This window comes from Mizuhopecten yessoensis, unplaced genomic scaffold (assembly GCF_002113885.1).
Source record: "Mizuhopecten yessoensis strain PY_sf001 unplaced genomic scaffold, ASM211388v2 scaffold716305, whole genome shotgun sequence".
In the NCBI taxonomy this organism is placed as follows: domain Eukaryota; kingdom Metazoa; phylum Mollusca; class Bivalvia; order Pectinida; family Pectinidae; genus Mizuhopecten; species Mizuhopecten yessoensis.
Window position 1 is genome coordinate 292,459 of NW_018480050.1, and position 26,226 is coordinate 318,684.

The following is a 26,226-nucleotide window of genomic DNA, read 5'->3' on the forward strand; positions in this document are numbered from 1 at the left end:
CCCTTGGTTTCATTAATGCGATGCATGCGTTCCATGATGTTGTATTGCACTCATTGATCTACCAGTTATGTTGAATGATTTCTCTTTTAATATCAATTACTCACAAATACTTCATATATTTCAATCATACAAACAACTGCTCATTCAATGTGTGACGGGCGTATTATATACCGCTCGCGATAACCTTGTTAATATTTTAGATGAAAATATAAAAATATTTCCATGACTTTGTCCTCAGCCGACTAGACTTTGAAGGACTAGGACTTGTTGTTTATATTATCTACATTCTTTAAGTTTCGTAAATTGCTAGTCAAGACTTTTTTTTCTGAACAGCAAAATATCTGAGTTAATAATATTCGCACTGTATTTATTAGGCTAACAATGTGTTTTTATTGAAATTAATCAATGTTTAAGTGGCCTCATTTATAATCATTTTACTACATATATAGTTGTTCTTTTGTATAACTCACTCTCTACACAGTGCCTCTCTGTGTTTTTTGAATAACTACTCTCTACACGGTGCCTCTCTGGTTTTTGTATAACTACTCTCTCCACAGTGCCTCTCTGGTTTTTGTATAACTTCTCTCTACACAGTGCCTCTCTGTGGTTTTTGTATAACTACTCTCTACACATTACCTCTCGGTGGTTTTTGTATAACTACTCTCTACATAGTGCCTCTCTGGGGTTTTTGTATATCTACTCTCTACACAGGGCCTCTCTGTGGTTTTTGTATAACTGCTCTTTACACAGTCCCTCTCTGGTTTTTGTATAACTATTCTCTACACAGTGCCTCTCTGTGTTTTTTGTATAACTACTCTCTACACACTGCCTCTCTGCGGTTTTTGTATAACTACTCCCTACACGGTGCCTCTCTGTGGTTTTTGTATATCTACTCACTACACAGTGCCTCTCTGTGGTTTTTTTATAACTACTCTCTACACAGTGTCTCTCTGTGGTTTTTGTATAACTATACACAGTGCCTCTCTGTGGTTTTTGCATATCTACTCGCTACACAGTGCCTCTCTGTGGTTTTTTTATAACTACTCTCTACACAGTGTCTCTCTGTGGTTTTTGTATAACTACTGTCTACACAGTGCCTCTCTGTGGTTGTTGTATAACTATACACAGTGCCTCTCTGTGGTTTTTGCATATCTACTCGCTACACAGTGCCTCTCTGTGGTTTTTTTATAACTACTCTCTACACAGTGTGTCTCTGTGGTTTTTGTATAACTACTGTCTACACAGTGCCTCTCTGTGGTTGTTGTATAACTATACACAGTGCCTCTCTGTGTTTTTTAGCTCACCTGGCACGAAGTGCCAAGTGGGCTTATGCCGTGGCGCGGCGTCCGCCGTCCGTCCGTCCGTCGTCAATATTTTACTTTAAACGACTTCTTCTTAATAACCGAAAGGCCTAGGGTGTCGATATTTGGCCAGAAGCAAACTTGGATGAAGGGCTACAAAGTTTGTTAAAATTAATGACCTTCACCTATTTTCAAGGTCACAGAGGTCAAATATGTCAAAAGCTTTAATCATCTTCTTCTCAATAACCAAAATGCAGAGGGTGATGATATTTGGCCAGTACCTAGCTGAGATGAAGGGCTACAAAGTTTGTTCAAATGAATTACCTTCACCCATATTCAAGGTCACAGGGGTCAAATATGTTTAAAAACTTTAAACAACTTCTTCTGTATAACCAAAATGCAGAGGGTAATGATATTTGGGCAGTAGCATGCTGAAATGAAGGGCTACAAAGTTTGTTCAAATGATTTACCTTCACCCATATTCAAGGTCACAGTGGACAAATATGTCAAAAACTTTAAACATCTTCTTCTCAATAACCAAAATGCAGAGGGTGATGATATTTGGCCAGTACCTAGCTGAGATGAAGGGCTACAAAGTTTGTTAAAATTAATGACCTTCACCTATTTTCAAGGTCACAGAGGTCAAATATGTCAAAAGCTTTAATCATCTTCTTCTCAATAACCAAAATGCCCAGGGAGTTGATATTTGGTCAGTAGCATGCCTGAGTGAAGGGCTACCAAGTTTGTTCAAATGAATGACCTTCACCCATATTCAAGGCCACCGTGGTCAAATATGTCAAAAACTTTAAACATCTTCTTCTCAATAACCAAAATGCCCAGGGAGTTGATATTTGGTCAGTAGCATGCCTGAGTGAAGGGCTACCAAGTTTGTTCAAATGAATGACCTTCACCCATATTCAAGTTCACAGGGGTCATATATGTCAAAAACTTTAAACAACTTCTTCTGTATAACCAAAATGCAGAGGGTAATGATATTTTGCCAGTAGCATGCTGAAATGAAGGGCTACAAAGTTTGTTCAAATGAATGACCTTCAATTATATTCAAGGTCACAGGGGTCAAATATGTTTAAAAACTTTAAACAACTTCTTCTGTATAACCAAAATGCAGAGGGTAATGATATTTGGGCAGTAGCATGCTGAAATGAAGGGCTACAAAGTTTGTTCAAATGAATGACCTTCACCCATATTCAAGTTCACAGGGGTCATATATGTCAAAAACTTTAAACAACTTCTTCTGAATAACCAAAATGCAGAGGGTAATGATATTTTGCCAGTAGCATGCTGAAATGAAGGGCTACAAAGTTTGTTCAAATGAATTACCTTCACCCATATTCAAGGTCACAGTGGACAAATATGTCAAAAACTTTAAACATCTTCTTCTCAATAACCAAAATGCCCAGGGAGTTGATATTTGGTCAGTAGCATGCCTGAGTGAAGGGCTACCAAGTTTGTTCAAATGAATGACCTTCACCCATATTCAAGTTCACAGGGGTCATATATGTCAAAAACTTTAAACAACTTCTTCTCAATAACCAGAAGGCCCAGGGTACTGATATTGGGCCTGTAGTATGCTGGGATGAAGGACTATCAAGTTTGTTCAACTGAATGACCTTGACCAACTTTCAAGGTCACAGGGGTCAAATGTCGTAAAATCTTCAAGCGACTTCTTTTCAATAAGCAAAAGGGCCAGGGTACTGATATTGGGCCTGTGGCATGCTGGGATGAAGGGGTACCAATGTTGTTTGAATGAATGACATTGACCCACTTTCAAGGTCACTGGGGTCAGGTGTCTTAAAATCTTCAAACAACTTCTTCTCAATAACCAGAAGGCCCAGGGTACTGATATTGGGCCTGTAGCATGCTGTCTCTGGTTTTTGTATAACTTCTCTCTACACAGTGCCTCTCTGTGGTTTTTGTATAACTGCTCTTTACACAGTGCCTCTCTGGTTTTTGTATAACTACTCTCTACACAGTGCCTCTCTGTGGTTTTTTGTATACGTCCATTTACCATTTTGACAATTGATATTTTGATGAACAGTTATCCTAAATATAGATCTGGTTCAGTTGCTCTAAGTTATTTTAGAACATGGTTTGAATCAGCTGCAACTTTTTCTTTTTATTTGACAGAAAAGCTAATGCGAACAATTAGTACAGAGAGGCGCCAAGCATTTTCAGCCGGATTGCAATGCAATCAGGGCTTATAGAATGGCAATTTCTGTCTGTCTGTCTGTCTGCACTAAGGTTAAGAAGAATGGTTAAGCTCCTTTTCTAAGTTATTAATTAACCCACATCAACTAAACTTGCATGGCTTATGTATCTAAGGATGCTTATCACATGCTATGCTTTGGATGCTCACAGGTTCTGACCTACATTTTCCGCTTCAGTGACCAGGTTAAGAAGTTTGGTTAAGGTCAGTTACTAAGTAACTACTTGTTGTACATCAACTAAACTTGCATGGCTTATGTATCTAAGGATGCTTATCACATGCTATGCTTTGGATGCTCACAGGTTCTGACCTACATTTTCCACTTCAGTGACCAGGTTAAGAAGTTTGGTTAAGGTCAGTTACTAAGTAACTACTTGTTGTACATCAACTAAACTTGCATGGCTTATGTATCTAAGGATGCTTATCACATTTAAAACCGATAAAGATATGATGAAACTTGAATATGACTGCATCACTCATAGACAATGTGCAGGGCACTGTCATTAGGTCATTGTGACCTTGACCCCAAGGTCAAAGGTCAAATATGTGCAAATTTTTCAGTAACATCTTGGGCTGTTACTTTTAAACCATTATAGATATCTTAATGAAACTTGCAGCATAACTGCATCAACTACAGATGAAGTGCAATACTTTGTCACTATGTCACTGTGCCCTTTCCCTCAAGGTCAAAGTTAAAAAAAAGTTTGATTGTTTCAAACATTAAACGGTGTACTCCAAGATGATGCTTAAACTTAGTATACAGTATATGATGCCATTGTTAACTCTATCCGAGCATCATTTGCGACTATGGGGTCAGTTTTGAGGACTTCTGTAATGGTCCCCATTACAATTAGAACTTGTTCATATGCAGTAGTTCCTCTAATAATAAGGTAAAATAATTTCTAATAGATATCCTGATAAAACTTGCAATATTTCTGTATTACAGTGTTTTCAGTGTTTCGATCGGTCAAATCAGCAAAAGTGATTTTTTCACTACTTAAAAATATCACTTACATATAGTAAATAATTTTCTATATTTCACTGGTAAAAATGTAATAAACAGTCCTATAGACCTTATCATTGGAACATAGTTCTGAACCAGACAAAATCACAATGTGTTTACTGCAGAAATTAAAACAGTGTAAACACCATGTGTCACTGTCTAAGAGGCTAAATCTGTTCGCAGTTGGATTTGAATAAAAAGAAACAGGTTTAAATAGAATGTGCACATGCACAGAAAGGTACTGTAGGCAGATTTTCAAACCGTGCAAGTTATGATATCAGTAGATCTAAACTTCAAATGAATTACTCATTTATAACAATGAATTAAGGAGGTGTTGTTTGGAAGATGCTATTGATTAAGAATATATGCAGTGCTTGTATTCCAAAAATGTTAGGTGAATACAGCAAGAATTTACTTTCTCCCCTCGGCTGGAAAAACACATTTGTTACTGAAAAGTTCCGACAGCTGGGGCTAAAACGTGCGGTTGTACAGTTAGGATTTCTTGCACGACAAGTAAACATTGTCTCTTGTCAATTTCTCAACATGAATTGTTCCTAAGGAGTATCAAACTATATTATTACTAAGAGTTTTGTGGCAAAATTATAAAAGAAACTTCACTAAATTGTCTCTTTAATCTATAAATATTTCATTCATGAAAAGATAGTTTTTACGGGGTGAGAGATCCCTTTTATCGCTGTGCTATCGCAGGCAAATAGTCCCAGGATTAATCATACATTGTCAGTGTGTTAGTACTACCTACCAGGATTGATCATACATTGTCAGTGTGATATTACTACCTACCAGGATTGATCGTACATTGTCAGTGTGTTGGAATTAGTACTACCTACCTAGCTTTAAGTGCTGATTGATCATACATTGTCTGTGTGTTGGAATTAGTACTACCTACCTAGCTTTAAGTGCTGATTGATCATACATTGTCTGTGTGTTGGAATTAGTACTACCTACCTAGCTTTAAGTGCTGATTGATCATACATTGTCTGTGTGTTGGAATTAGTACTACCTACCTAGCTTTAAGTGCTGATTGATAATACATTGTCAGTGTGTTAGTACTACCTACCAGGATTTATCATACATTGTCAGTGTGTTGGAATTAGTACTACCTACCTAGCTTTAAGTGCTGATTGATCATACATTGTCAGTGTGTTAGTACTACCTACCAGGATTGATCATACATTGTCAGTGTGTTGGTACTACCTACCGGGATTGATCATACATTGTCAGTGTGATATTACTACCTACCAGGATTGATCATACATTGTCAGTGTGTTGGAATTATTACTACCTACCAGGATTGAACATACATTATCAGTGTGATATTACTACCTACCAGTATTGATCATACATTGTCATTGTGTTAGTACTACCTACCAGTATTGATCATACATTGTCAGTGTAATATTACTACCTACCAGGATTGATCATACATTGTCAGTGTGTTAGTACTACCTACCAGTATTGATCATACATTGTCAGTGTGATTTTACTACCTACCAGGATTGATCATACATTGTCAGTGTGTTGGAATTAGTACTACCTACCAGGATTGATCATACATTATCAGTGTGTTAGTACTACCTACCTATAGCTTTAAGTGCTGGTTTAGTTTCATTTGACCAGTTTTCTTGAAAAGGTGTTTCTGTTTTGATAATATTTATTTGATTTTTATTAAAGCTCATGGAGATGGATTAGTGATACCATCGAAGGAAGGTCTTCCTACAGAAACTATCACGTTGAAATGGTGTACCCCAAAGTCCAACGTCGTAGGTGAGTGGCTAGAAATGGTTTGCCATTTAGAGTGTCCAGATGTGTGTGACAACATCTTTTGAATAGTCATTGCAGCACTTTTAATGTTAAAGTTCCAGCTCGATCTACAGGGAGTATAGACAGTGTGGATCTTAGTTCCAGCTCGATCTACAGGGACTATAGACAGTGTGGATCTTTATTCATGTACATCAGGTCCAATGGGTCAATTTCAGCAAAGTTTTTAGAAAAGGAAAAAAATAGAATTCCCTATTTGTTTAAATCATGACCCCCAGGGCCCGTATTCATGAAACCATTCTCATGCTCAAGTATGAAGTCTCTCCAAAATTCTTCCAAAATCGGTTAATCATTGAAAAATTTGAAACTATATTTAATTATCATTGGCATAAGAAACATATATGTATGAGTTTGAGCATGAGAATGGTTTCATGAATACAGGCCAAGGGCTTCTATTATAAAGAACCCATTGCATTTAAAACAAATTCAGGTCAATAAAGATAATTTGGTCCTTGTTTAATATATGACTTGTAAAGGTCACATAATTACTTAATATACATAACGAACTTAAATAGGAGTGATGAAATGAGAATGTATATTTCATTTTACTGAATTATGTTCTTATTTGTATGCCAGAAATGCACTACTGTACAGATGTGCACCGAGTGACCCCAGTGGATGTCAACAGTCGGCCATCATCCTGTCTCACAAACTTCCTGCTCAGCGGTAAGATCAGTTCTTTGTTTAGCAATGAATTATTGGGATGAGAAAGAAATTGCCAATTGTAAAAAACATCCCGGTGGAAATCCAGATGGAATCAACTGCTAAGTTATATACAGGTTGAGATTAACTGATATGAGGTAATTTATTGCTATTTTATCAGATATGTCCTCTTTTCTGATTGGCTAAGCCAATATCAACTGACTTTATTTCTAAAATACTGAATCCGTTCTACTTTTTTTTTCTCCAAAACCCCTGAACCAATTTCAATGAAATTTTGCAGAAACCTTCCATGGCCAAAGGTCAACAAAAGTTGTGGCGGATTTGGTCCCCAGCCCCCAGGGGCCTGAGGGGCAAATTTAAGAGTCAAATTGACTAAAATTTCAAAAATCTTCTTCTCAAGACCCAGATATGGTAGAATCAAGCACTCTTCATAGATGGAAGGGACATAAGGTGCTTTACCAAAATTGTGAATTTTATGACCCTGGGGTCTCACGTTTCCCCCTGGGGAGGGGGTAAACTTTACTATAGTTTATATAGGGAAATCACATTTTGGACCAACATTTGTTTAATTTCCATTGGAAGTAATTCAATTTAGGTTAGCATTATCAGTATTGGGTAGCAGTTTGATGGTATGCACATACCAACCCTGAATGACCCCCCGGGGCTGATGGGTGGGGCCAAAAAGGGTTGAATTGACTGAAAAATCTTTTCTCAAATACCCAGATATGGTAGAATCAAACACTCTTCATAGATGGAAGGGTCTTAAGGTTTATGCCCCTAGGGTCTCACGTTTTCCCCCTGGGGAAGGAGGGGGGGGGGGCAAAATTTATTATGGTTTATAATGGCAAATGATACTTTGAATATTACATGTTAATAATTTGATTTGAATTATAATCTTGAGTTGACAGTTTGATACTTTGAAAATTTTGAGCCAGCGCTACCCCCAAGGGCTGTAGGGTGGGGCCCAAAGGAGTCAGCGTGCTAAAATTTCTTCATTTTCCTTGTTTAGAATCAGAGGTGCTAGTTTCAAATACTTTTTAGTCTTAAAACTGTATGTTAGATATTGAATAAGGGGGTTTTATTGTTTTTTGTTACTTTGAATAATATTTCTGTTCGTGTCAAAAACAAAATCAACTCTCTGTTTAAATATATCAGGTGACCGTTAAGGCCCATGGGCCTCTTGTTAAAGAAATTAATTCAATATTTGTTTCCGACATTTGACCTCTAATTACAGGTCGAGCTGTCATGCTGGAGCAGCCAAAAAAGACTGGCATCAAGGTCATATCACATATGCTGGCAAGTCATGGTGGGGAGATCTTCATCCACGCCATACATACAGGACGGTCCCTGTTGGAAGATCCTCCTTCCATCAGTGAGGGGTGTGGGGGACGGGTCACCGACTACAGAATCAATGTAAGTGGTTTTAATGTGGGATAGACAGAGTTTACACTAATAAAGGACACTGCTTCAAGTATTGTTGGGGAAGCTGGATGCCTGGGGTCAGCATATCTACACAAACATGAATCTCTGTCCATAAGGGGTGCTTGGGCCAAGCTACTGACTACAGAAACATATACCTACATAATTCCTTCTTAAACACAACATTGTGTTGGATTTCATTTATCATTTATATCATGGAAATGTTTTTTTTAGATCCTTTTTTATCACATGATAAAAAAAAATCCCAAATATTGCAAAACACAATCTCCAGGTCATTCTTAAAATCTAAAATTCTTCTGTGATATCACAATAAGTCATTATACCCAAGTTGTACATGAGATTGCATACAACATCTATGACATGGGTGTATTTACTGAATGATATTGTAATCGAATAAATATTGTTTCAGATGAACTGAAATGAGGATTTGCGTGCTTAAAATTTATATCGTGCGATTTTGTTTTTACTTTAAGGACTTTGGCGAATTTATGAAAGAGAACCGACTAGCACCAGCTTTACCCAACATGTTAGAAGAACCAGAAGACCCCCCACTAGACCGGGGTGAGTAAAAATGAGAAATAGACTCTTATACACCTTCATTCTAGTATACAGATTTATACTTCTGTCAATATGTTACAGTGTATCAGACTGAGTTTTACCAGACATAGTGGATCCTACTAAGGAGTTAAGGAGTCTACACATAAATTGTGACTATTTTAGCTAGCTTGTTAAATCAGTACAATTGACAATATTTTGACACACTTGCTTTAGTGGAGTGCTAAAATTGCAGAATTCACTACTGATTGATTGAATGCTGAATCTTAACAAAAATTAAACAACATCATAGGGCAGTTTTTCCCAAAGTAGGAAGCCTGTTCTGATGAGGGCCCTCCCTAGGAAATTTAAAATATAACTTAGATGAATATTGTACTATTCTGGGTCTGGAAGGGACCACCAGGGCTGAGTGGTTAATGTGTCAATCCGTCAATGATGACTAGCCCGAGATCACCACTGGGTCACAGGTTTAATGCCTACGTCGGGCAACCACCAGGTACTGACTTACGGTTGATATTTTTCTCCCGATATGCCGATTTTCCTCCACCACAGGTTGACTCTGGTAGTTAAAGACTACTTCCTCCACCTAAATGGCTCTATAGCAGTTCACTTTATGAGTAATGGAACAAAACCCTTTCTACCACAATATGCTGTGTTATTCCACTCTCAGATCATTGTATAAACATGCAGACTGTTGAATAAATATGAGTTATACACCACACATGGTATATGACCTTCTGTAGTTTTGATTGGTCGAGAAGATGAACCTTGACCAGACGAATTTTTTCACACGCTTTTTGTGGCGTGCTGTTTTGTTAACGTCGTCTGCTGTCAACATCCGGCAAATGTTGGTGACTTTTGTGAGGTTATGCAATGGAAAAAGGGGGTTATTAAGGCAATACCAAAAGAAGAGGATGCTTAAAGATTTGATTGCTAGTTTCAGGCAAAATTGCTACAGACGCTCGATATCAATTTGACGCCATACTGTCGCGTGTCCAGGTCATGAAACCCAGAGATGTAATATATATGTCTCTGTGAAACCCAAACATGATCTGTAACAGTGTCGGAAAATATTTCTTTCTCCCCATGTCCCGTTATCAATATTTGGAGAGCCTATAACTTTTGAAAATTAACTAACTTGAGTGAAATAAATACCATATTCAACAACCACTCGTTGTGTAACCTCTATATATGCCATATTATATTATCAGCTGATACTGTGACTAATGCAATCTTTTAGAACCATGCATCACAAAAATCATTGGAAATTCATCTTAGAAGTGGGATAATGAGAAACTTTCTTATCTCTATGCCATGTTGGTAAAAGTCTAAATAAGAGGCATGCATTTTTGAATAAATTGACAAGATACTCATGCTACTGGAAATGGTCTAGGGGTCAAGCTCCACCCTGATGACTTACCCTCAGTCATAATATGGCAACATTTGAGATCCCCACCCTGTAAACATATATGTGATTGCTGGGCATGAGAGCACAAATATACTCATTCTGTTACAATTGGCCAGGGTGTTGCCTCATTCCTTTTTACAGTTAACTCCCTGGGTCGAAATATGGTTGAGATACCCACTGTTTAACCACATATGAGATTGCTAGGCTTGAAGAGATGATTTCATTCATGCTACAAGGATTGGCTCAGGGGTCTTGCTCCAGCATTTGGGATTTACTCCCTGAGTCATTAAATGGAAACAGTTGAGATTGGCCCTGGGTACTTAAGGGGTTTAAATTGATAATGAAATTCCAGGTGAGCTATTAAAGCCCCTTGGCCTCTTGTTTATCAGTGCACTGAGCCCTTGTTATGTTCGGTTAAACATGGTCTGCCAGTAAGATACAGTATAAAAGAAAATGTCTCATGTTCGGGTGGATTAGAGGTCAGAGGTTAGGGGTTGTAGGATCATAAAAGGTTGCAATTGAATAAAGTTTCATGTTTACAAATAAAGCCAGTACAGATTTCAATGTATCTAATCTTCAAATTATTTTGTATTGATTTTTTGCTTTTCAAAACTGTTTCTTTGACCAAAATCTTGTTCAATAATTTCTGCAATACCATAAACCAAATTGCTTGCAATAGATATGATGCCAAAACTAGCGTATAGCCATATCATTACAGAATATTCGGTAATATTTATAGACATGTTGCACCCTTACATTTCAAAAACATCATTCCCAGAAGTAAGGGTTACCTAGGGATTTTCCACTGTTTTTAGATATAAGGTAAATTAACTATAAACCATAGACCATTTCATGTAGATATACAGTAGTTATCAGGGTTTCTTGGTTTTAGATATTGTGATTTGTATAGTAGATATGTAAAATCATTATAACTTGACCATTTAGGTTTTGTAAGTGAGGTTAAATATGATCAACAAGTCTTTGTATAGATGAAAAGCACATGGGCAATCTAGGACAATTCCAGCCAAGAAAGGAAATGTTACAAGAATGGTCTGTGATAATGCTGTGTTGCCTTTCTGATGCAATCTATTTGTGTGGTTACTAAATATATTGGGGTTTTTTTACCACAAATTTTAGTATATTGAAGTGAATTAATCAACAACCAAGATAAAATAGTATTCAGAGGAAGCCAGAATACATTTGTAAATCTAATCTCAACAACTGAAACAATGTTTCACCGCGACGCCGTAAAATAATCTCACATTTGAAAACCCTGTGGAAGGAGATCTCCCACACTGGGCAAACCCTGTGGAAGGAGATCTCCCACACTGGGCTCCTTAAAGTCTAGCAACATGCGATTTCTGTAAAGTACATATAGTGTATTTAATTTAAATAGAAATTGGTAGCCATGTCATTCCATCTCCAATCTTTTGGTGGTATAAGTAATACCACACACTTCTTCTCATGATAAAACACTGTTGTGAGATCATCCATTGTTCTCATTGTGCATTTTATAGTAAGACAATGGTATCAGTTATTTTCTGGTAGCTCTCCATCATCAAAACTCCTTGCCCAATGTTGACACATTCATCGATCAACTTGTCCTTTAAAAGACTTCTTGTCCAGAATGGCTGAAAGGATTTTGACCAAATTTGGCATGGATCATCACTCCTTAGGCCAAAGCAATTAAATTTTTCATAATTCAAAATATATGAATCAGATCTTCTTAGGGTTTAAGTGATGAAGCCCCAAATGGAAACAATGGATTACCCTAAAAGGCTACTTCTTTGGTACAGGTAAAGGGATTTTGACCTAAGCGGTAATGAAACACACCTAGACCATGGGAATTAATGAAGAATGTGGCTCAATAAGGGGACTTGCAAAAAAACTTTTAACATCTTCTCAAGATTTAGTTAATCTGTTGTTATTTTTCCTGGCTACCTTGAAATCCATGATGATTGGTTGAGATAAAAAAAATACATATATTCAATGTCCATCAGACTAACTTGGACAGAACTTCATGCAAATGTTCCTCACAACCAAAAATGGACACCTGTTCTCCGATTATCTTGGACATTTTCATTTTTTTCCCAGCTTCCTATTTGTATCAGGCCAAGTAACCAAACTTGATCTGAATATTGCTTCTGGCTCTGAAAAGGTGCTGTTGTTGTTGAGCTTGCTCACAATTACTGCCCTGTCCTATGTTTGACTGATACATATTCGATCGATCACTTCATAATGTTAGTGTCATTGCCCGTACGATTTGGCAAGTGATTTTTTTGAAATTTGTTTGAACAATAAAAAACACGAGATTGCCACTGTAGTATCAAGTTAGTGGAATAATTTTGAATTATTATCTAGTTTGAATAAAATATACAAGCCCTATAAGCCTTACAGATGTATACTGGTGATTTTACTGTCGCAAAAATCTGTTTTAATGAATCAGCTCCATGTTGCCAGTAAAAGGTCATCTGCAGCAGTGGACCCACTTATATAGTCATTTGCAAAACGGAAAATACAGGCGGGCCATTGCCTGGTTCCATGTTCATCAGTGTCTAATTACTACTTGATCTTGGTTTTTGGCAATAATCTATTGTCTAGATAAAGAAGTTTCCACACAAAAAAGATGCTGACAAACTTTTATAAATCTTGCTCATGGTAATTTAACCTTGAAGGAATATCACTTTTGTTGATCACATCTGCTTCACTGATCAATTGTTTTGTCTAGGTGTCATAATTCTCAGAGATAGAAATGTATTAGATATGGGAATTTTTGATTTAAAAGAGGAAGTTAAGGTTTGAACTGTCAAACAGTGTAAATATTTACACCATGGTTTCCAGAGGTAAGTCAGCAATAAAACAATTTGCAGATAGAGGCACACATTATACAGCATCAATATTTGATAAACCATTATAAGCATGGAATACAAATCCCTTGGATTCTAATTATAAAACAGCTTTTACTCAGCTATAGGCATGCTGCTGCATTGTCTGGTGTCTATAATCAGTTAATGGTTATCAACTCGGTGGCAAATAAAGTGTTTACCATAATTCAATCCTGATCTTTCTGAATCTTGTCGTTTATATAACTATATGGTGTAACCTTGAACTTTGTGTTATGATATATTAAAATCATAAGTTGTCTCCAAAATTACAACTTAATTATTTTGATGTGATAAATATTTTATGAAAATGACCTTAATTTTCAATACATTGAACCACATTATTAACGTGGCGTGATGATTGTTTCAGCGTGAGTAAGGTTGTTGCAGCGTGAGTAAGGACTTTTCAGCGTGAGTAAGGACGTTTCAGTGTGAGTTTTTGTCTCACGCCGTGAGAGCTGGTAACCCTGTTATTATGTTAATGGCATTGTAACACATAGGTATGACATAGACCTTTGTGTGAAAGCATGCTATAACATTGACCTTTGCATTACAGTTTTAACCTTGACCTTTCTTTACAGCACTTGACCTTTGTACTAAACATGTTGCAACCTTGACCTTTACGTTACAGCTCAGAGCCACCTGGAGAGAATGAGTCGATACTGGCCAATGGTGATAGGGGAGACAATTATCTTCAATATGGCTTCAGTGAGTATGCGCATATGGCTTCCATTGATAGTGGGCCGGCAGTATTAAAACCAGAAATCAAGAACATTCAAGCCAATCCCACTCTAAGGATAGGTTTTGCATAGTCATAGTCAGATGTTTTTTTCATTTATGCAAACTTATATGGCTTGCAGCAATATTTTGATTTTGGGTCTCGTTCAAGGAATTGTTGTGAAATCCTATTTTTTGGGGCATAAAGATGTTAATTGGTTCAGAATATGCATATTAAAGCTTTGGTAAGTATTACATCATGAAAATGGTTTTCTAAATAAAATAAGTTTCCATAGAATCAGAGGACCTCTATTACAGTATGTTTGTTTGTTTTTAGCACATAGACCCATTGCCCACTCTGATTGTGAAGGAGACATTGGATGAAGATGATGTCATTGAGTGTCGTAAGGCCATCTACCATGTCGTTGGAATGGAGAGTCGAAATGAGGCTCTGCCAATCACATCCAGTGGCTCCAGGGCTAAAGGTCCAAAGAGGTAAACTTCATTTAATCATCAAGCTAAATTCATGCAATCACACTCAACTTCTTCTGTACTCAATATACTACATATGGAAGGATTCATATAGCAGTTGCTGGGTCTGTTTTCCAGTTTTTAGATAGAAAAATATTTTCAAAACTGGAATTTCAGAAGTTAATAAAAAAAACTGTTTATGCAATTATGTATAAAAAACCACATCATATACAAAAAACGTGTTAAGTTTGTAAAACCAATAACTGGTTGGATCAAATGTGAATTTGGCATCATTCTTAGTTCCTGTGATTGAACCCAGCTAACACTGGACTATTTTGATTGGCTGCGTCATGTTTTGCTCCCTCTTGGCTGGGTTGGTTGATGGCACCACCATGGACAGTCTCCTTGAACACCATCCTCCATGAGAAACTTGAACATGATTGAGGCATGAGAATTTAATCTATAATCATTATTGTTGTCATGTTGTTTTATCCCAGCACCGGCAAACATTCATGTTACCCTTGTGTATTTTTGTCAACCTTTCAAATTTTTCATGGGGAAAACCATGTTGCAAAGTTATTGGACAAATTAATAGTGCAACATGCTATAGTTTAAGCTTCAATGAATTCATTACTGAAAACAGAGCTGTTTTAAGAAGTAATTGGTGGAATATAGGGAATATCCTTCAGAAATAAAGATGGCACGTAGGCACATAGTTTATGATATTGTGACTGGACACCATAAAGATCTGAGCTAGTTTTAATGAGATAAAAAGGACCTACGTACCACTATAGTGTAGGTCCCTGATGCATTGATGCCCTTCTTGTTTTACATATCACACTGTATAAACTGTTAAAATAAGTTTATGTAAACATCCTTGTGATTGGACAGGGATGAGCAGTATCGACAGATGTGGTCAGAGCTAGAGGCATTGGTGGGTGCTCATGCCTCAACGTCGCCCATGCATCAACGCATTCTTGATTGTATCTTGGACTGTAAGAAAACTGACGACTCTAAACCATCACCAAGGAAGGGAGAAAAGTCAGTAAAGGAGGAAAAAATGGACGTTGAAAGCCAGGCAGAACAATCATGGAAAGAACTAGAAAAGTAATATTTTTGTTATGTTATTTTGAAGCAACACAATCATCAAACCTACAAAAATGTTTTGACCATTATTTTGCCTTTTATTTTGCCTTTCTTCAGTTGAACTGAGACTTCTCATTATTAAGAGATCCTCTGAACATATGGACCCCTTACTTCAAGTTTAATTTATTAAGGTTATACCATTGTTTCTTCTGTGAAGTCTTGTTTTTAAGTTCAGACACTAGTTTCTGGTTAGAAATCTTGAAATTATGGTCTGTGGTAAACATGTGGAATTCAAAACATCAATAAAAAAAAATCAAAGATTCTGTAGTGTTAATCAGTGGCCCTCGAGCTCTCTTCTGTACATGTGTTGATGGGCGGTTAAGAATGCGATAACAATAAGATTTTTCAGAGAAACATACCAGTAGAACATCAAAAACTATTAATGCGTAAGAATATGTGAAATTCTATCCATAGATACGAGAAGATGACAGAGAGGGAGAAACAGGATGCCAACAAAGCCGATATTGCCCCACAACCAAAACGTCAGAGAACTGGGCTGGAGGGCCCCTTCACACCCACTGGGGGTAACTAGGGAATTTTGTCACTTCAACTTGCTTACTGTACTTCAGACTAAGTCTGCTTCATAACCATAATTTGTGTTGCAGAGCAAGAATTCATTATGTTACTGTAAAGCTGTGGAATGTTGCACAATTTCTTCATCAATGGGCCAAATATAAGACTTGTTGTTCAAACCCTGTATTTCTAAAACAGACATTTATGAAATATAATATATTGTCTTATTCAGCAGTTCTGCACAATTTCTCCCTTAAAAATAACAAACAAAAATCAAACTTGTTGTTCAAACCATGATATGTCTTAAACAGTAAATTCTGAAAGATTTTGTTTCTCAAAAGCAGCAGGTCCACAGAACCTCCTTTCTTTGTGGACCAATAGGATAAAATCAGTACACTCAAGAAGGCACGAGGAGTTCTCAGGTCGACAGGAAAGTGGCGAAGGCATCGCGGAGCTGTACAAACATTTAAACGAACCTAAGGAGACTGGGTAGGTATCTTGTAATCAAAAACTTAAGGAAAACAGGGTAGGATGAGTTGTGCAAGCACTAAGAAATGGGGTAAGCATCTTGTCAATGTCAATAAATTGTTCAAACATATGAACATGAATAGCCATCAAGAATAAGGTTAATATTTTATAGAAACTCTCACGTTTTCTTGAGGCATTGTCATAATGAATTAACAAACTGGCAAAAGATGAAGTAAAGCATACTTATTTTTACAAAGCTCACCGACTGTGTGTTATAAAAAGAATAATATTCAGGACAGAAAATGTAACAAGTACATTACAGACTACAAACATCTGTGAATTTATAGAATAGAATTGGATAAAATGTCTCAACTGTTTTAAGTTGAGAATTTAACTTCTAGGACAAAAAAAATGCCTGATTAATAATAAGGATAGAGTTGTAGAGTAATGATAGAGAAATGACCATAGTAACAACACAACTACTTACAGTTTTAATTTCATCCTTCCAATTTTAAAATCATTATCTTTCTGGTGGATATACATAAAAACTGCTTTATTGACCCAGTCACTGGTCTTGTTAGGTCATGTGCAAGCCCTGTAATGGGTATTTCTGTGATTCGTGTAAAATTACTGAAAAATTAATGTCATTTTTTCATTCCTTTCAGGGAACAGACAAAGATATAAAGTCTTAATACAAAAACAAGTTTGGGTTGATCTTGTAAGGAATTTTCCAACATAATGAACTGTGGTAAAAATATTTGGTGTTGATGTGAATTACCCCTCAGGAGGTTGATATTTAGATTACGAAAAATTGTTATCATTTGTTTAGAATGCTTAATTATTCAACATTTCGAATATTTATCCATTTAAACTGTTTGTTCAGATATACAAGACTTATTCCACAGCTGACAGAATAACAGAACATTTACAGAACATTATTGAACTTCCCTTCTCACTGACTCTATATTATGAACAAGAATTTTTTTGTTCATTACCAGTGAACTGGATCCCTGGAATGCGTCTTTTTAAGTGAATTCGTCTGTTTTGTTTATAAGAAACAAAACTGTTTGCATGGACATTATTATCAGGACTTTTTAGTGTTCCTGTATATTATGTGTGGCTGACAAAGTTCCCATGTTACAGCCTCAACCGATTTCTAGCAGTATGACTGTCATTTATCATGATCATCTTCTAAAGAACATCATCTACGAAGGACAAACTAATGTACCCTGAAACAACAATATTGTAATGACCATATGTTTAGTCAGAGACGTAGTATACGTCTTTGGTTTAGTACATGTTTATGGCTCACTAAACATGAAACAAATAAAAACATAATTTTACAAGAAATAATGTTTGTTTCTTTTTTTCATAACTTAAGTTCCACAAATTGCAACATTTTGCAGTAAGAGAGCGATGATACGCAACGTTGACAACAAATACAAAAGATATTGAGTAGGCACTTTTAACAAAACATTTTCAGTCCTGCATGTATATGTGACATATGTGTCATTTTTTTTTTCATTTCACACTTGACCCCAGAGCCTGTTCTAAAAATCTTGAGTTTCTGGATATTTCTTTGTGTCTTTATAAACAGAGAGTTTCAGTGTCTGCCATGATCATAGACCTGTTTCACTGACATGCCTCCCGAATTCAGCAAAAGACATCTTAGCAACGTATTTTGCAGAACATTTTCCCCTCCCCACAGTGTCTACAGGACGATTTCTTCATTCTCTTTGGTGTCTCCAAGGTTTCTGTTGTAGTTTTATAGTAATTTTGAGTTGCTGCTTTTGCATTGTAATAAAGAACATACAAGATGATGTTAGTAAGAATAACACAATTTTAAAAGCTTGAATACAGAATATTTCCCTCGCTTGTATATTATAAATTGAGAGTTGCATGGACACTTCCACATACTGTACTATTCTTAGAAGACTATCACTGTCCATATTAGGATAGAAACCACCCTGTAATAACTAAAGTCAGTAGTTTGAATTTTTAAAAAGTAATGAAAAACTTCATTAAGGATTTTAAAACATAATTAGACTCATTTGTTTGGACAACATACATGCAAAACATCAGATTATGTTGAAGTCAATCTAAAGCATTATGTTTGAATAGGGAATATATACCGGTGTTTACCGGAATCGTCTCCTAGAATCGTGTAAAGATTTGATAATAACAAATACCAATATGTGAACGATGTATGTAGTATGGTCAACTCAGTTTTACGACACTTTCTATTTTACATAAAAGCACGTAAAGACCGGACAGGGACAAGAATAGTTCACCCTAGGTCGAGCACCACGAATACCTATTGTAGATATTAGACGTAATTTGACCTAAGCGATGAATAACAGCTGCAATCAGAGAGGGTCATATACACGTTAATGGTACAATGACAGTGTTGGGGCTTTATCGTTGGTTTGTTGCCACGTATTGTACATCATTCTACCTGTCCACCACTACCTGGTGTAGATGTTAGACTTATAATTAAGTTGACCGTTACGATCAATAGCAGATGCAATCAAGGAGGGTCGTATACATGTTTATTGTAAATGTTGGTGCTTTATTCATATGATAATCCCAATAAAGAGACGCACTTTGTATATCAGGTTATTGTTGTAATTGGGAAATGCTAATAAGGTTTAAAACACAACAAAACACTACATGCTGGCGCAAGTGCATACTACCGTATGCAGATAGAAAATATCTTGTTTCCATTCATTTGCCACCGATTTTTAATGAAGTTTGTTATGTTTTTCCGTTTTGTTTTCGATGTATCCCAAGTTCCTGCCGGGTTTTCTATATATTCTGATTGCCGCTTTTGTCCATGTGTGTCAACACTGTGCTTGTCTGTTTCCTCGTGTTGCTTTGTACCAAGTCGGAATTAGTAAACATGTATACAATTATATTAGTAGGACGCCACGTGCACTGCAATGGTACAAACACGATAACAATAGGCATGTCATTAATTCTATGTCAACCAATACAATAAATAATAGTTTGTTTACAACCGTAATTGTACTTAAGTGTACACTGTCTAAATAATAGTGGCTTGACGTGGTCAAGGATATGCTAATAGTAAATGGTACTGCTCACAACAGTTTTGTTATTCGAATATGTAATACAGTGAGTTCAAATACGGGGTATTCTTTTGAGACCAGTAGTTATTGCCACCAGGCAAATAGCAATACTGGAACATATTAATAGGATGACCAGTCTCTGTCCAATCTATCATGAAGGATTGCATGCGAAAAGTTCAGACAAGCATTCCTATCATTTCAGTAATTGCCCATTATGTGTCGTATATAACAACATAAACAAGTGATAATCTTACCAGCGTTAACGTTGATACCATAATAACGTTCCGCATACTTCAGAAAAAACCAGGATGACTACGATTTTACTTTTTGTTTCAAATGACTGAGAGGGTTTTACTAACACCGTATAGATATTTCTAAATCGTATTGTACCAGAGATATGTATCTTAATATAATAAAGTCTGACTGCATTTTTATGTAAATTTCCTCGTTTTTCCTTTCGTTTTTTAATTATCCTTAAAAATCGTACATGACGCTATCCCTTTCTTTAAATAGACAGATTTATTTTTTAAATGTCAATTATTTGAGTTAGTGGTTTTTTGCAGTTTAATGTTTTCTTCTTGAACATTAACACCGCACACTGCAACTTAAACGGGGTTGGGGTGGAGACCTGAATTTATCAAACAAACCTTAGTGCATTAATGGAAACAAAAACCCTTTCTCGAGGAAACTTTTTTCAGTTGATGGTCGCCCGACGGCGTCGTCGTATCACCGCGATGTAACAGACAAGCTATGATGTCCTGGTATATAAGGTAGACAATTAAACGGGATTTTTTATTCAAATAAAGAAACTTTTCTTGATAAAGATACAGCTAATATTTCCCACGGGGATGTTTCACATAGTCCGCTGTTGAAAAGTTATGAAACTTAAATAGATTGACAAACAGGACTCTTTATTTTCGGGGCACTTTTTTTATTGAATTGTCGATGTTCCTAATTCGGTGGAATTAAAACCCTGTCGATGACGTGGATGACACCATTGTTAACAATGATATCAAAGCCTTTTATCAAGGCACCATTGATCACCACATTTCCTGAAAAGAAAATAAGAAAAAGATTCCTGCATCACTGAGTAATCTTTATTAGGACTTAACTGATGTACCCTAGTTTTAGTTTTGGATTAACAAATCGTTTTTCCTACCGTTTTTTTTTTAATATTTAAAGACTGACCAAGATATCTCTCTCCGAAATTACGTGCAAAACCTGAAAACTAAGTAATGTAATAATCGACAAAAAAAAAGTGATTGCGCGTTGTTTAAAGGTTTTGTCCTATCTCTCATAGATAAATAAAATTCGTTAACTACGGATAAGATATAGATTATGGTGATTAAAAGATCGACCTGTTGAGTTAGGACCTATGCACATGCAAAATAATGCATAGAATATAATAACAATAATGAGTTACTTGTATAATGATTATAAAGTACAGTTCGTACCTTATTCTGTGAATGCCGATAAAAGCATTTCCTCATTCAAAACATGTAAAAGGTAATTAAGCTGCAGTGGATACTGTCACCTGTTACGCGCTACTTCAATCATTTATCAAGCATAATTCATCACGTTTTAAAAGCGTTGATAGTTTGGTGGGATAGGAAAAGGATATCAGACTGATAGATAGACATCTATGTAAATAGATCAATGTATTTCAATAACGGATTTCCAGGTTCATGAAAACTAAAAGCAAGATTGCCGTATTATCTTCTTTCCTTACCTTCCATTACAGTAACAATGAGCTGTTTATCATTAGCTGTTGTAAGTCGTTGGTTGTCATACAAACCTTCACTAAAAAGGGTGTCCGTCAAGACATGATACTTGACCAAATCTGCAAAATTAATCCTTGTGTTAAATTAGTTTGAAATGCAGGATAGTATCATTCAAAGCGCGACAACTCTTAACCTTTTCACAATTTTTGCTGTCTGTTTTAACTGAAACAGAAATAAATTTTCCTCCTTATTAAACACGTTCTCTAGATAAAAAAAACATACACATATTTAGCTATCTTACCGACGAGGCCTGTTTTGTTTAACATCAGCTTTTCGAGAAAACCGTCCGGAAGTTTACCAAAGGCTATATTCATCGGCGCGAATAGTGTAAATGGTCCACCTTCAACACACACGAAACCATCAAAACAAAATGTTATTGTAATGTACACGTAGTAGATAACATTTGAATGCCTCCTAGATTCTTTCACAGACTTTTCCGTGTTTCTCACATAAGACATAAACGGATATAACATGATACATGTAGAGACAAGAATAATGTTCACCTTCAAAATGCGGGTAACGTAAAACACCAGGTGAAAACCGAAGTGTCAAAACACTCATACTTGATAACATTTGGGCAGAATATGAACAAAGGAGGGGTTTACATGGATACCATTCAAACATTACAGGGAGACTAAGACCAGGTATTCCGGGATTGTAAGCGTGTCAATTGACGACACCCACCATGTTAATCTAGGTTACATCCAAGTAATGTTACGTTCTCAAACCAAGAACTGGGGAAGTGACAATAATTCAACAAGACACACTAATGAGCCTATAAAAACATTAATTTGACAAAGAGATAGCCTATTTCTATATGATGGCGACCATTAACTTGTTTATAGTCTCCATCAACCTTCCACTGTCGAAGTCTCCTGTTGGTAGTTTGTCTGTCAGCAGTCCACTTCTATAAGCTTCCAAACTCCATCCAGACTTTCGAATGGTAAGCTGTTTGTGAAAAGTGTGTGAAACCCCATCTCTGCAGCCGCTTTAAGTTTTACACTTATTTATTTAATAAACTAGTGTTGTTTCACTATGTAATGTTTTATCGTGAATCTTTTAACATTCATTTCTTACTTTTATTTTGGCAAACATTGTAGGTCTATTTTATGTGAAGCATTTTAAACATTTCTTTCTACAAATTTATACGATGTTAATATTTGTTTTAGTATATTACTAGTTTTATCAAATATAATATCATAAAATTATGTATACAATGATAGGTGCTGGAAGTTAAAAGGGACATACCAGAAAATGTGTGAAGTAAGTCGTTAGGTTCATTTTGAAAAACGTTAATCTGTAGAGGAAAACTTCAAAATAAACATCTCTGTGAAATGCTTGTTTTAACGGTGCCTGACACGTATACCTTTGAAGAATTCTGTGAGATTGGCATGCTGTATGACTTCAACGATCCGTGATAATGTTGGAGTGGTTGTGAGGTATTCTAGGAGGGAGAGTGTGGGGATTGGGTACATCGCTCTCTGAAGCATGTGTACCACGCCATTTGACGCAGACAGGTCAGGAAGAGTAACGTCCACACCATCAGCTGTGTATGTCTGCATAACAATTAACTTCTTAATTAAAATATATTTATTCTACAAAGTCGACGATATCACAAAGAAAAAAATAGTTTGTAACAATAATGCTGTGCACCGAGTATTTTTGTTGATACCTGTTGAAATCCAGTGACCCTATTTTTTTAAATAAAAATATTGGCATATAGAAAATAATGCATTGCTACAACTTATGTGGTAATTATTTAAATAAATGATACAATCATCGAAATATAATGCGTTTGTAAATATAGCTAACTTATGTTTTATGATGACGTTTTGTATATAGATACAGTTTTAATACGGTTTAATGTTGTAGTTGTGAAGAGTTCAATAAAATCCTACTGTTGTATCAGCAAACAAATAAGCGGTGTTTAAATAACAGGTAACTAATGGTTTGTTTTTATTCTATCGGAATTTTTATCATTGCATCAAATTATCAGTCTTTCAAACCTTATTGTATCTTACCGTTCCTATGATGTTCATCCTGACCTTAGTCGCCCCATGCAAGGTAGCAAATGTGACGTCATTCTTAAACTTCTCTGACTCCACTTGCCCCTTGACCACATGGAATGTGAACAGGAAATTCACAAATGTCTTGTTTTTGTTTAGCTCATCGTATACACTTGGGGGTAACCAGTCAAACCCATCGTCTACTGGTGCAAACAATGTGTAGTTACCTACAAAATTATATCATTATTATAGCAGATCATTACATATATATTTCAATAAAATGTTAAAGCATATAGCATGGTGTGATCTAAATATACATATAAACAAATCACATGAATATTAGAACGATTCAGTTTATGTGATGCAGAAGTATGCTTCAATTACACAATTAATGTTCAAACATGTAAGGATATCGAATAAACGGTTCAAATTTTCCACTTTCAATGTACACTTCAGGACCACAGCAAGTTTCATGCTTGTTACCTTCACTAAGTAAAAGAGATTCTAGATATGTTCCATTAAGTAGTCTTCGCAGGATCGTAGCACCGTTCTTAGCGGCTACGTCTAAAACGGTAGTCTGTTCCGAGGTAGCAAGTGTGCATGTTATAAACAGCACGACAAACTGTAAAACTTCCATTATCAGAACGATATAGTGCCAGTATGCCAACGCTTAGTAAACAAAGATAGCAAAGGGTTCATGTCGAAGAAAGGTTAACAAAGATTATTATTTTTGTCGTGTTGAGAAGTAGATTTTTCGTTAGATGTCCGGTCAATCAAATATGAATAAACAAAACAACAACAGCAACGAAGTATTACAAAAATAAATACAGAGATTGTTTCCATTTCAACATATTTGTTAATAATTTAATGACAAAGTTGAAAAGGTTATCAAAGTTGACCTCTGCTATCACTGTACTGGCTGATAACGCTGTAGCTATACATAGATATAAGAGTTAGTAAATGCGTGTCATTATAAATCGTGTACATAATCAAAGGAAGAAGGATTAGATATTACTTATCTTTATAGCATCATGATGTACAGATACGATATGACAAAGGCATTTAGGGGATGTTGTTTTCATTTTTTCTTAGGGTAAAATACCATGGACTACAGCATATTCATTGTAATACGGTAGATGAATCAGTTTCATATATACCCAACTAAGCCTGCTGTATCCGAGGTTAAAGACGAAGAGGCATCAGTGTGACTTCAGATGTAACACAACACAGGACTTATACCATTGAGTTATATTAGTCACAACACAGGACTTATAACATTGAGTTGTACTAGTCACAACACAGCTAGAAATCATAACATTTAGATGTATAAGTCACAACACAGGACTTATAATATTGAGTTGTATTAGTCACAACATAGAACTTATAACATTGAGTTGTATTAGTCACAACACAGAAATCATAACATTTAGATGTATAAGTCACAACACAGGACTTATAACATTGAGTTATATTAGTCACAACACAGGACTTATAATATTGAGTTGTATTAGTCACAAAACAGGACTTATAACATTGAGTTGTATTAGTCACAACACAGGACTTATAGCATTGAGTTTTATTAGTCGAATATATTCACGCATTCATGCAAATGTGTGCTTCAAGATCTTCCTTCGCTGCAAAACATATCAACAATTTTGAAAAAGCATACATCTTTTGTTATTTTCATGAAAAATATCAATGTTTGTCTAAGGAAATACATTTTACGTTATTACCGTCTAAACAATTTGTAAACAAAGATCTACTTTTAATTGTAAAATTGCAACTAAATGCCTTATGTATTGTATGACTTTGCGGGGTTTTCGTCATGACAAAATACAGGGTTAAAAGGGTGTATGTTTCACTTCATACAGGTATTTCATTGCAATATGATATCAAAATGATATTTTGGTGATATCCAGGTGATTTTTGTGTTATTGGACAATCTTGTTTGTATAAGATACGGTACGTGATTAAGATTACTAGACATGACCTAACTAAACGTACTGGTCTGCTTGAGTTAATATCGTATTCTGAGATTTTCTTCACAATTCTAAGTTCAAGCAAAACCTTGACATATCTCGCTATACATTAGCGTAACCGGAAGAGTCATGTATAGAGTCATAGTAGCACGTGTTATCGTATTCCTACTTTTAAAATGCTCATATTTACTTTCACAATTTTCGATGAATTGGAAACATTCACTTTTTCTGTCTTCCATTTGTGTGCGTAAAAAATAGAGTACGTTAATTATACCATCTTTTTTTAATTATTTTTGTAAGGGTATTTACATGTTCTAATAATAATAATATACATCATTTGATATAGCGCCCTATCTAGCTAACTTTAGCCACTCTAAAGCGCTTTACGGTCCATAGATATACAATTAATACAATTAGCATATACATAAATCGATACAATTTTTGAGGAATTCGCAGGAGCTGCCTAATCAGGCGCTAACTACTAGTCCTATGTCACCTGGCTGATAATTCCTTATGTGTGTATGCCTGCGTGTGTGCTGTAGATGTAATGTGTTCTTTTTGTAGTGGGACCGTGCTTCCAACGGCATCATTTAATCTATAGACCACCTCACTTGAATGCTACAGCACAGATACCGCAACATCCACTCATGTTCTAATTATTTTCATTGTATCTGACTTGCATTCAGCATGTAGCTGGTCGTCTAACCATTGTTTGACAACAATAAAGTCATGTTACATGTG

The 26,226-nt window shown here is 35.9% G+C and overlaps 2 protein-coding genes across 3 annotated transcripts in view; one reads left to right on the plus strand and one right to left on the minus strand.

Annotated features, from left to right (window-relative positions):
• LOC110442847 (protein asunder homolog) overlaps window positions 1–17,983 on the plus strand; it is a 225,606-nt gene extending 207,623 nt beyond the window's left edge. For both annotated transcript variants that reach the window (XM_021486673.1, XM_021486674.1), the window contains 10 exons: window positions 6,224–6,316; window positions 6,947–7,036; window positions 8,268–8,446; window positions 8,947–9,034; window positions 13,950–14,026; window positions 14,373–14,530; window positions 15,398–15,613; window positions 16,067–16,176; window positions 16,510–16,654; window positions 17,299–17,983. In XM_021486673.1, coding sequence (XP_021342348.1) covers window positions 6,224–6,316; window positions 6,947–7,036; window positions 8,268–8,446; window positions 8,947–9,034; window positions 13,950–14,026; window positions 14,373–14,530; window positions 15,398–15,613; window positions 16,067–16,176; window positions 16,510–16,654; window positions 17,299–17,317 — 1,175 coding nt within the window. In that variant the 3' untranslated portion in view covers window positions 17,318–17,983. The remainder of the gene's footprint in view (window positions 1–6,223; window positions 6,317–6,946; window positions 7,037–8,267; window positions 8,447–8,946; window positions 9,035–13,949; window positions 14,027–14,372; window positions 14,531–15,397; window positions 15,614–16,066; window positions 16,177–16,509; window positions 16,655–17,298) is intronic.
• Window positions 17,984–20,615: 2,632 nt separating this feature from the next.
• LOC110442864 (periostin-like) lies at window positions 20,616–24,268 on the minus strand. The gene is made up of 6 exons (XM_021486703.1): window positions 23,990–24,268; window positions 23,522–23,733; window positions 22,867–23,056; window positions 21,742–21,840; window positions 21,449–21,559; window positions 20,616–20,771 (listed from the first exon to the last, which is right to left on the minus strand). Exons 1-6 carry the CDS (start codon window positions 24,141–24,143, stop codon window positions 20,671–20,673), a joined length of 867 nt encoding a protein of 288 aa, XP_021342378.1. The 5' UTR covers window positions 24,144–24,268; the 3' UTR covers window positions 20,616–20,670.
• Window positions 24,269–26,226: the final 1,958 nt, after the last annotated feature.

Bases quoted from the DNA above. Each gene is read 5' to 3' on its own strand.
- LOC110442864 (XM_021486703.1), bottom strand. From the start codon at position 24,143: ATGGAAGTTTTACAGTTTGTCGTGCTGTTTATAACATGCACACTTGCT. The intron at 23,057-23,521 runs GTAAGATACAAT...ATTGTTATGCAG, and splicing joins GGATGAACATCATAGGAACG to ACATACACAGCTGATGGTGT. The intron at 20,772-21,448 runs GTAAGGAAAGAA...TTTTCTTTTCAG, and splicing joins CATTGTTACTGTAATGGAAG to GAAATGTGGTGATCAATGGT.